We start from the raw sequence: 12,093 nt of genomic DNA on the forward strand, positions 1-12,093 counted from the left end.
GGAGAACGCCTAAGTTGCGAACCCCCTCCATAGGGGCCAATGATTCGCCCCCAACAGTCAGCGATGGAATCAGCTGGCTGTGCTGGGATGCCGGCATCCACAGCCACTCAGTCTTGGAAGGGTTGAGTCGAAGTCTGTTCTTCCCCATCCAGATCCGCATGGCCTCCAGACACCGGGACATCATTTCAACGGCATCATTGGGGTGGGTCGGGGTGGAAATGTACAGCTGAGTATCATCAGCATACAGGTGACACTGCACCCCAAAACCACGGATGATCTCGCCCAGCGGCTTCATGTAGATGTTGAACAGAAGCGGCGAGAGAACCGACCCCTGTGGCACCCACATGCCTTATTATTCTTTTATTGGCTATAATATATCAAAAACCATGGAAAAAAAACGGATGTATGTAAAAGTGTGTCTGAGTGTGTGTGCTTAAATGGATCTTCTGCCCTTGGACCTCCCAGAATCTTAAAAAGCTTCTCCCTCAATTTGAAACCCTTCTGTTTCTTTGAATTCCATATCACTGACTTTGATCTTAAGAAACAGGAGTGAGGACATAATGGACATACCTGCATAGACACCCTGAGCACATGTGAATGGTATTGGGACTGTTTTTGGCTCATGTTCACTTGGAGGAGGCTCATAGCTGTCGTCACAGTTCTCTTCTGTGGGGACCACATACATCTCAGAATCCGAGTGGTGATCTGGATTTTCATAATCGCTGTCCTGGAAGAAGAAGATTGTGAATTTCTTAGGAAACTATGAAATGCAACGTTTAAAAACGGTTCAATATATTATGAGCTTTGAGTTTCAACAGCTAAAAGAATCCCGTATTTTAATGACACCCAAATATTACCTAAAGCCCCATACTTTTGTGTCCTACACACAGATTGTAATCATAGTTTTCAGATGTGAATGGTCAATCATAGTCTAATTGGGTGTCAGGCCATTGCATCCATTTCTAGATGGTGGGATGCTAGCAGAAGTAGTTTGGCTTACAATAGAGATTATGGCTTGCATACAACAGCATGAACCTGTTAGGGATAAAACTAGACTTTGGTTGTCATGTTGGCCAAAAAGATCTTTGGGACAACTGCTCTCTTGGTTTTGATGGACCCTGCAGATGCCCTGGAGATATGTGGGTGGCAAAGAAACTTACAAAATCATCTGACCACTGTTCCTCTTCTTCTGTACGGTCTAAAATAAAAAATTAGAATTAATTTGTTCGTCAAAATATGTAAGCAGTCATCTGAGCAGAATGTCAAAGACAAATGTTCTCATCTCTACTCCAGTTTTATAATAAAGTTAGGATTACATGAATATTAATTCATTATTTATATCACTATATTTGGCAAAACCAAATAGACTGGGCCGAGTGACATTTATGGGCTCTCTAAAACATGATTAAATGGAGACATGTGAATTTTAACTGAGTTATCCTTAGAAAGATTAATCTTGGGTGGCACCCACTGAAATTAATGAAAATAAATTATACAGTTAAATGGTTGGCAATAAACTCTTCAAGTATTCTACTTGATTGTCTTCCTTTTTAATATAAAGGGTATAGCAAAAATCAGGCTCTGTAGACAATGTATTACCGTATATAAATTGCATTAAATGTTTGAATTGGCTGCCATTTTCTTCCAAACACTTTATTGTTTGATGCTTGATCTTTGAACATTTTAAAGTACAAGAGCAATAGTACAAAATCAAAATTCCAATTAGGATGAACAAATCAAATATGTATAATTATCTTGAAATTTGGGATAATCTTTGTGAGAGTGGGATTTGATAATCAGGCTTTATTGTATCGACAATCTTTGCATTTTGTGAGAAAATATTTCCTCTTCTCTTTCATTACTGGTCACCTAGTGAAAATCTGAAGGGCTGAAAGAATTCCTGCAGATACATTTAATGCTAGTAATTGATGTTTTGCTTTGTTGCATGCTAGTCTCTTACTTAACTGTCTTACATAAAAAAAAGTCATTTAACAAACCAGGAGCCAAGAGAAGAATTGTAATTCCCCATCTACAGGGCAGTCCATATGGAGAATTTTTTTAAAAAAAATCAAGATGGTGACATACAAGGAGAAAGGGGGGAGGGGTTTAAATCATGGCTGCCATTTAACTTTTTTTGCTTGCCTTACTTGTCCCTATTATATACACAACCACAACCATGAAGTGATTACATCAATGGGTGTTGTACTCCTTGTTGATTTTTAATCACTGTTAAATACCCAAGTATCTCTTTGACGAGATGGGCGACCATATAAATAAAATAAAATAAATACAAATGAAATAAAATATAAAACAAAACAAAATAAAATAAAAGACTGAGTTGGGATATGAGGAAAATAACTTCCTTTGATTTTAGAAGTGTTTGTTCAAAAGTGGGAATAAAGTGAGCCTTGGTCACAATGGCTGTGAGCTGCTTGATTGGCAGCCACTAACTTCCTGAATTTAGGTTGCACAAATAATAACAACACAACTGTTCATACAAGCACAAGTAGATATGTTCTTTGGGAAAATATTCCTGTTACCTGCAAAGTTCTCCTTAAGAAAAATGAGAACTAAGAGATATATAAAAGCTATAAAAGCTAGGGCTGAGACAGAGTTTGATTATAAAGGATCTTCAAAGTGGATCTCCTGTAAATCATGTCCTGAGGTACAGTAATCCTTTTCTGCTGACCTTCACAAATGACATCTGGAGTATTTCTCCAAAATGTAGTTAAACAATGGTTGCAGATATTTGTCCACTTATTAGGACATGACTTTCAAGCTGATGCAACTTTCTCTGGTTTATTTTAGTTTCTAAAAGCAGAGAAAATTATCCTGGATTTTTTGTGGGTGCTGAAGGATAAGTATGATCCATAGGACATTTTGTGGCAAGTATAGTATGTACTGAAGGCACTCTTACTATGTAGTGTATTCTACATTATTCTCAGCTTTTGCCGAGAGACATTACTTTAGCAAGCTGGAAAGATTTATTCAGTGAAATTCCCATATCTGAGAAAACACTTATAAATTAGTCCTTAGCCTATGACCATAATGGAGCCCATCATGGTTGTAAGTCATGTGACATTATGTATAATGACAGACTCGATTTTACAATCTTATTGACAGTTGTCATTAAATTAACACTGCGATTGTTATGTGAACCAAGCACGTCATAAGGCAAGGACTACCAGCATACATTTCAATCACTGGTGGGTTGCCCCCGATTTGGATCGGTTCTATAGAACTGGTAGTAAAACTGGTGGGAGGCTCCACCCACTGACCCAAACGTCATCAAAACTGTTCTGCGCATATGCAGAAGAGCGTGCAAGCGGAGCCAACGCACACGCATTGGCACAATGCGAACTGGTATTAAAGGTAAGTAGAATCCACCCCTGATTTCAATCATATAAATCACCTGACAGGCACAACTCAGGAAAAACTAGGGACTGCCTTTCACCCTGATTGATATGATGCTTCCATGTACACATGCCGCCATCTTGAATCCCAGACCTCTGATTTACATGCCTGGATCAATCCTAAAATCTAATAATGGTGTTAATAATGTCAAGTCCATACCTGGAACATAATCAACTGGTGGTATGCTTGGTGGTGGTTTACTTGTTAACCTGTGGGGCGGAAAAGTGTCATTTTTCAGTTTATAATTATGGGATGGCAACAGTTGGCACCAGAGCAAAGACTACAGCATCTACAGAAAGCCAGTAAGAAAAGACCCGTGCAGCTGACAGGAATTCTGAAGAGACTAAGCAAGACAAACACAATAATGCAAAAGAATTTTGGCTTTCAGTCAGTCAGACATGGCTACTTCTGTGAAAAAGATAATTAACAGACAGTTGCAGGTATAAGATATGCAGGTTGCTGGTTAGTCATTAAGCTATAGAATGCAGTCTATGCAATGCAAAATAGAACATGGACCTTGTATTTTTAACAGGATGTGATAAAATTAGCTTCAGAATTTCTTGGTATTTTAAAACAGGAATGGATCCTTCATTTCAATCAGTATTTTGTAGTTGTAAAAAGGCATATGACTTTGTTTTCTAATTCTATTGAGCTTCACAAAGACTTGAGGGCCACTTCTGATTCCTTCCATCACAAAAAAACCGCTATTTGTTTATGCAAATCTAATCAGAGTAGGACCTCGGGTTGTAAATTATTTTAATTGAAATATTCTGCTTAAATGAATGCTTTTCTTTCAAGGCAAGTACTGAATAAATCACTGAGAATATTAGATCCTACAACTTAGATACACACAGCATCCAAAACCTGGGAAACTTGGCGTTGTCTTTGGGCCAAGAGACAAATGTCTGGTGAGATCATAGCTACCTAGTCAAGATTGCTCCATATCTCCATTTTCAACAGTTATCATTGTAACCTTGGCTGGTCTTGAAAAGGCTAGCTAGGTTGTGTAGACTATGAGGGAAATCCAGGGTAGGTAACGCTGAGCAATTATTTCAAATGCTAAAAAATACTAATAGAATTTAATGCTTGTATATTAATTAATTTTTAAGAACAATTGCCAGAGCAAGTGGTAGCACTTAGCTGACTTTAAAGAAAACTGAACAGGGTCAGACTTAGTTAATATTTAGATGGGAGAGTAAGAGACTTCCACCAACAAGTCCCACAGAAGAGCAAGAGGAATGGCTGGGTTGGGAAACTGAAATAAAGCGTTCCAAGAGGAGATAATGGCCACCCTTTTCTTATTGTTGCCAAGGAAAAAAAAAACCCTCAAATCCAAACAAAGAAAAAACGTATCCATGGAGTCACCGAAATGCGATCTTCCCTCAGAGAAGCTTTTACCTTGATTTCATGTAAGCATCTTTTTTTCCACTGACGTTATTCACTACCTTGACGATGTCAGGGGGAAAAAAAAGGAAACTATTTCTGAAATAAGGTTTACAAAGCGCTTTTCAAGGTCTTCTCGGCAAGAACGAATGAGAATGATGCCAAGAGCCTAAGGCACCAGGAAACCAACAACCAAAAAAAAAAAAGCCCTTCTCATTTTGCCCTCCTGCTTGTGAGTTTTATTCTCCCAGAGCTAAACGGAAGTTCATTGTAAAGAACACGAGAAAGATGATTACTGGAGGAGCAAAGCGCTTTTGACATTGTCCGCATCTTCCAGACTCAAGAAACCTATTCAAAAGCAGCATCTAAAGTCCAAGCCAAGAAAGGATGAGCGTTTGCCGATAAGAAAATGAATAGTTAAATTAACTAATTAATTTAGAGTACTAAAACTGCAAGAATTTGAATCCAAGCCATGACATGAAAAGCCCCCCAAATCTGTTTTTTAAAATAGAAGTCTCAATTGGAAGATTCTTCTAAGATTGGGGTGGGGCGAAGGAAGTCAGATGTTATAACAACAACAACAACAACAACAACGATGATGATGTCCAAGAATTTTATAAGATACATCAACAAATTGCAGCTTCCTGCAATAACACCAGCAGAACTGCAAAAAACTGTGCTACCTGGAACATCATATATCTTAAGAAGGTACTTGGTTGATACCTAGGACGCTGGCAGCAACCCGTATCAACCATCAGCACCAGTCAATGGTATTTGTGATGCATTTTTGAATGTTCACTTGACTGAGTTTCATGTTTAATTAATAAAGTAAATAACAACAACAACAACAACAACAACAACAACAATTTTGCAGGGAGGACTGATCTTTCTGACTTTTTCTTTTTTTAGCCTCCAACAACTACTGTACAAAGATTGTGGCTGGTGGCCAGGTGGAAAAAACAGGGTCACCAAAAATCAGCATTTTTGCTCTACTACTATATTTCAGCAGTGAAATCTGGGAGTTCTTTGGAGGCAAGAAAAATCTGATTGGGAGGAACGTCCTGTGCATTGCTTGCCTCTTTCCTACACTATGTTAAGCTACTTGGCAATACTGAGCATCTCTTATCTGGGAGGAAACTCTATCAAGCTCCATGAGGTTTACTTCGGTATAGACAAAAAGCACTTCCTTTGGGCTGTTAACCAGGTTCAGGGAAGACGAACTTCCCAATTCTTCTTCCCCCTTGAAGTCCTCTCTCCCTCTGAAAAATTCCTGTAGGTTTAAGAGTTAGGGTTGGATATTCTGTGCAAATTGTACGGAGAAACCTGATAGACGTTCAGTCAATTTTGCCCTACCCAACTACATAAAGGGAGTCCTTGACCACCTTGAATGTATCATTGGTTAGATTTTGTATGCTATCATTTACACCTTGAGAGACCTAATATTTTACCTATGCATCTTAGCATATAGTGGAAGAATTCATTGATCATCATATTGGAGTTCTACATTAATTTGAGGCTGGTCAATTACTTCTAGAAATGGGGTTGGCTTTTACACAGCATTTAATATATTTTGAGCTATTTGTTAATTTTAGAAAATATTTGCAGGTTCCCACATCTCCCCACGTGCCATGGGAAGATGTACCTAACTGAAGTTTTTCTTTTGCAGCATGTGGTAAATTAGATTTGCTTATGAAAATATGTTCTAGGCATATATCATATAATAAGTGCAACATGGCATGGTCCTTTGCTGAAATTAATATTCTAGAGTAGACATGTCCAACCTGAGGCCCATGGACCGAATGCGGCCCCGGACAGCTAGTTAACGTGGCCCCACAAGAACATAAACTTTTAACTTTATCATGTGATTTATATACATTAACTATATTATGTATTTGACATCTGGCCCAAGACAATTCCTCTTCAATAAATGCAGCCCAGGCAAGCCAAAAATGTTGGACTCCCATGTTCTAGACCCTGGTTCTGTACCCATATGGAAAGGACCTGGAAAGCTAGGGCAACACCCTCTGGATGGAGCTGATGAAAGGGAAGGAAGAGAGAAAGTTATGCTTCAAATCCTTGCTCAATAAGAGTGGGTTGAAGCCTACGCAGCAAACGCAAACAACATCACACTGAAAGCAGGCAACAGGACATCATGCTACACAATCAGCGCTTGTGCGATGCTAAATTGTCATACCGATCCCATGTATTTTTTCCAGTTTTGCATATTAAGGCCACTTGTTCATTTTGGAACCTATACATTGACAGGAGAAAAGGAATAAACCAAACAATGTTTCTCAAGTAGGTTAGATTTGTTTGCTTATAAAGGCTTTTAGCAATAATTTCTATTGTTTTAATAAATGGAATTGCCTAAGACATGCACACCACCAATATTGTTGTATTATTTCAAAAAAACAAACAACAGTTTAATGTTCAGCTCAGGCACCCAGAGTCCCTTGCAGGATGCGTTCATTCTAGATGGGACCTGCAAAAGGACCCCTTCAAACACCATTTTAAAAACTCAAGTGAAGTTTGACAATTGAATGAAATAAGTGTTGCCCTCATATAGATGAACCATATTACAGCCAATGAGTGCTTGGTCATGTACTCTTGTGCCAAGCATCTACAAGTAGTCTACAACCACGATTGGGACTCACGTCAAATTTTATGACCTCTCTGTCATGGTCACCAGTCATTAGTTGAGGCGTGCAATTTTTAAGTGAATCCAGCTTTGTCCATTGACTTTGCTTATTGGAAGTCAGTTTGGAAAGTCACAAATAACAATCATATGAACCATTATAAATCCCTGCCAGTTGCCAAAAGATTGAATTTTGATCATATGACTGCAGGGACAATGTGATAATCATGAAATCCAGTGGTAAGTCATTTTTTTCAGTGGCCATCATAACTTTGAACACTTTGCTAAATGGTAAGTCAAGGACTACCTGAACTTTCATGACCTTTGCCACGAAGGACAACATTGCTACCTGATTAGGAAAAATAAAGTTGGTTTTGATTTGGTCTTCAACAATTGCTTGCTCTTAAGAACAGTTAAGTAAAAGAGTCATTGGTATCAATGCCAGTGGATAAAGGAAGAGATTATATACGAAGAATAACATCCATCTGGCTAAGCCTTATTATAAAACTCTCATTGTACGTCGGATGATGTTTCCAGCTCCCTGAGAGAGACTCTTAGCCTTCAGTTAGAGAAGGGGTGTCCAACCTTAGCAACTTTAAAAATTCTTGGATTTGAAGTCCATAAGCTTGCGTGCAACCGGAATTAGATTTTCAGTATTCTCAGGAACTCTCTAGATACAGATAACAACTAATTTCATGATGTACAATGACAATAAAGGCTATTATTGTTATTATACTCCATATTATGTCACCAGTTCCCCTTTTCTGCTCAACTGTTACAATTTATGGCCTTCCTTTTGATGCCGTTTCCTCTCTCTTGACATGCTTCACCTCATTTCTCTGTCTTAGCTTGGCAAAGGAAACTATGTGGGCCTTCTCAAAGCCTGACAGGCTGCTAGGGTCATAAAATGTGTGAAGAAATGACAATTCATTCTTAGGATTTAAAACTCTATCTTCCTTCTTCTCTCTTCTCCCTTTTCTTTCAAAAGTCAAAATATTCAGACCGGCCATTGAATTGTAGTTTGTTTTGATACATTGCCTGTAGGCTCAATATCTTATCTCTGCCAGTTGCTGTTTCTTTGAGATGTCATTCTGTTGAGAGAAGGCTGGTCATACAGCTTTCCTTCCTTCCTTCCTTCCTTCCTTCCTTCCTTCCTTCCTTCCTTCCTTCCTTCCTTCCTTCCTTCCTTCTTTCTTTTTTCTTTCTTTTCTTTTCTTTTTCAATCTCACCAAAGGTGGTCTAGGAGGTGCACACAATAATAACGTGTTCATTAACCAGCCATACTTCTAACGTCTGAGAATATTGCCATATTATCAATAAGACTTTGATGTCCTTACATTTTGCCTAGGGGGGAAAAATACACATCAAGTACAGCTTCATGTAGTAAGAAATGCTATATCTTGTCCTTGGCTGCAGAAAGCAAAATATGGTGGTTTAAACTTGTCATCTCCTCCCCAACCCACCCTATTCCCCCAAAACAATCCCATTAGCAAAAGACCTATCCTGACATGACTGGGCTTTCTTGTTTCCGAAATTAAATCAGGCATTGTTTTCTCTGTTTTGAGTCAATACAGACTCTCTTTTTCTGTTTACAAATGACAGGCACCTGCCTAGCCGCCACCTGAACTAGTAACCTGAGAATACCTTATGCATCAAAGCCACAACAAAACAGAGAATTGCAGAACTTCAGCAAAACTCAGGCTAATTCAACGGAGCCTCTCTTGCATGTCAGCTGTTGAAACAAAAAGTAGGGGACAATTTCGACAACCATCTGTGAGGTCGTGGGGACCTTTGACATCTTCCCACAAGGCAACGATACCTTGAATGCCCAACTTTATTGGGGTAGTGATGATTTATATCTGCTGTTCAAGGTCATAATATGTGAGGTGGTGTATCTTTTTTCTTCTTCTGTCAAGCACAATCTTTTCTCAGAAATAACCCCATTGAGTCTCACATGATAAGTCTAGTCAAATGTAAGGATATCTTCCCTATCTCTGGTTCCTCTTTGATGTCCTTTGTTTGCTACCTCCGAAGAATAGGGGAACCTTTATCAAAAGGCTGAACTGATTTCTCTTCTTTGAGAATCGGAGGTTAGGTTGAGAGTTGCAGATTTTCCTGCAGCAGTGTGCCTTTTCTCTCAAAAAACTGCATGTTGCAGATGGGCGAGAGAGATAGCACATCGCAAACATTTCACAACAAGTCCTAATCAACTGCCAGGAAAAACCATTTGGGTGACTGAGTAACACTATCTTCAGATAGATAGAAACATTCCTTTCCTCATTAAAACCCTAGAAAAAAAAATTGTCCTGCTTGGCAACTGGATTTAGAAAAAAACTTCACCTGAATTATAAGAGACATAATAGGATTGTGCAGCATTTCATTTCTCAAATGTTCTTTAGAGTGTGCAAAACACAACATTGCAGGAATTTCTTTCTCAGGAATGCACTTTGAAGCAGCGTTTTGGGTGAAATTCAAAGCGCCACAGAATCGTTAAGAAGCATTTCTTAAAAGTCCAATGGCTGCAGTGTTTTGGGTGAAATTCAAAGCGCCACAGAATCGTTAAGAAGCATTTCTTAAAAGTCCAATGGCTGCAGAAGGCAGGGGAGAGTTCTTATGATCCCATGGATTGAAGAGGAGGGTCTGCAGAGTGCATTGAACACAGGACCTTCAAAGGTGAGGGAGGCAGGTTTGGGTTTTGCAAAGGAAATTTCTGGAGGGAAATACAAATTAATCAGGAAGGATTCTTGTTCTGGGGTATTTTTCTGCAGATAATCTATATTTAGACAACTGTTTCAACGATAAATGTAGACTTAAAAGTATACACAGCAGATGTGGGTGTGTGAAATTGCTGCTAGAAAAACTGCTGTAAGATCTCTGAAGGAGGGAAAGCAATTGTGTTTGTTTTGTTTTATCATTCTGGTTGCAACAGAAGCAGACAAGCTGATGTTATGCTACCAGACGAGGTAGGCAGCAGTTTTAATGCAGATGTTGAAACTTTATCCATTCAGAGAACGTTGTGCAATAATTGAGACAGAAACGCAGATCTTCACAGATTGGATATTGTAATATTATAAAATGGAATAATCACTGGTCTGAAATGCTCCCCTCGATGTAGGTTGCATTGTAGAGATGGGCTGGATTCCTGTTCAATCCTAGTTTGTTTAACCATGAATGGCTAAATAAGACAGAACTAAATTGGTTCAAACAATTTGACGATTCCAAATAAACAGATGGCTTTATGGCTTAACAGGCGAATGAAGGTCTCTGCAAGTTGCAGCTTGTAACCTTGGTGATTTCCTGGTTTGCACAGGTCAGGTCACTAATGCTACGCCCACAGTAGGTGCACTTTGCTATTTTCCACATTGCCCTTTAAAGCTGGGGGAAAGGATTCACTGCGAATACCAGCCATTCTTATTTAGGGAAGAAGAGAGGAATGCGTTTAGAGATATATCATCTGAAAAGATGGTCACATTTTACTTTTTGTTTCTTGTCACTCAGAACGTGAACATCTATAGCAGGGGTCTCCAATCTTGGCAACTTTAAGCCTGGCGGACTTCAACTCCCAGAATTCCCCAGCCAGCCTTTGCTGGCTGGGGAATTCTGGGAGTTGAAGTCCGCCAAGCTTAAAGTTGCCAAGGTTGGAGACCCCTGATCTATAGGGAGGCAATGAAATGTACACAGTGAAGCTACAGCTATACACTTTCCAGCAATGTCATGATGCACACAAAAAAGGGCAATACTTATACTTCATCATTTTAGCCACATTATAGCTAGCTGCAAACCCTTGTGACTCTGACTCCGATGACTCAGACTGCTGATATTAACATTGTCCTGCTGTTCACACTGGAAGCCACTGAAGATAGAAGCTGCTATTTTCTGTAGAGCACAGCCTTTTTATCCAGCTGAACTAGGGAGTACGAATTTATTCATTTATTTCGTGCATAGACTAGCAATGTACGTTAACATTTCATCTAGATTAGTAGAATAAATAACTCATAAAATATAAATGTGAAACAAAATCTATGTTCAAATATTAAGTGTCTGAGGCCAGGGATGTCAAACTCAATTTCATTGAGGTCCGCATCAGGATTGTGGTTTGACCTCAGGATGTCAGGGTGGGCGTGGCCAGGGTAGGCATGGCCAGCTTGACGTCACTCGTGTTGGGGGCGCCTGCAGTGGCCCGAGCACTCTGGCAGCAAAAATGGGCTCCCGAGCTTCATTTTGGCTGCCATGGTCTCCTACAATTCTCTGCAAGTGAAAAAGGAGTTCCTGAGCTCCGTATTCACTGGCAGAGGGTTGCAGGAGGCCGTGGCAACTAAAAACAGAACTTGGAAGCCCGTTCTCACTGGCAGAAGTATTGCAGGCCTGTCCTTTGCTGTTTCCAGGGTGGCCCCATGGGCCAGATCTAAGTACCCTGCGGGCCGGATCTGTCCCCCGGGCCTTGAGTTTGACAACCCTGGTCTAGGCCATCTAACTATTAAAACAGGGCTCTCCAACCTTGGCATCTTTAAGACTTGTGGACTTCAACTCCCAGAGTTCCTCAGCTAGAACTCTGGGAGTTGAAGTCCACAAGTCTTAAAGATGCCAAGGTTGGAGAGCCCTGCATTAAAACACAGCATTGTTTGTATTAAAAAATCAGATACTCAACCAGTATATGCCCA

General features: G+C 39.6%; 1 protein-coding gene across 5 annotated transcripts in view; it reads right to left on the minus strand.

Annotated features, from left to right (window-relative positions):
- The window catches only part of BLNK (B cell linker), a 144,166-nt gene that overhangs the window by 34,082 nt on the left and 97,991 nt on the right, over window positions 1-12,093 (minus strand). For 3 of the 5 annotated variants that reach the window (XM_058187428.1, XM_058187427.1, XM_058187430.1), the window contains 4 exons: window positions 6,992-7,048; window positions 3,574-3,623; window positions 1,161-1,198; window positions 571-727 (listed from right to left, as the gene is read on the minus strand). In XM_058187428.1, coding sequence (XP_058043411.1) covers window positions 571-727; window positions 1,161-1,198; window positions 3,574-3,623; window positions 6,992-7,048 — 302 coding nt within the window. The remainder of the gene's footprint in view (window positions 1-570; window positions 728-1,160; window positions 1,199-3,573; window positions 3,624-6,991; window positions 7,049-12,093) is intronic. The other 2 variants (XM_058187429.1, XM_058187432.1) reach the window with 1 other exon arrangement.

This window comes from Ahaetulla prasina, chromosome 6 (assembly GCF_028640845.1).
Source record: "Ahaetulla prasina isolate Xishuangbanna chromosome 6, ASM2864084v1, whole genome shotgun sequence".
In the NCBI taxonomy this organism is placed as follows: domain Eukaryota; kingdom Metazoa; phylum Chordata; class Lepidosauria; order Squamata; family Colubridae; genus Ahaetulla; species Ahaetulla prasina.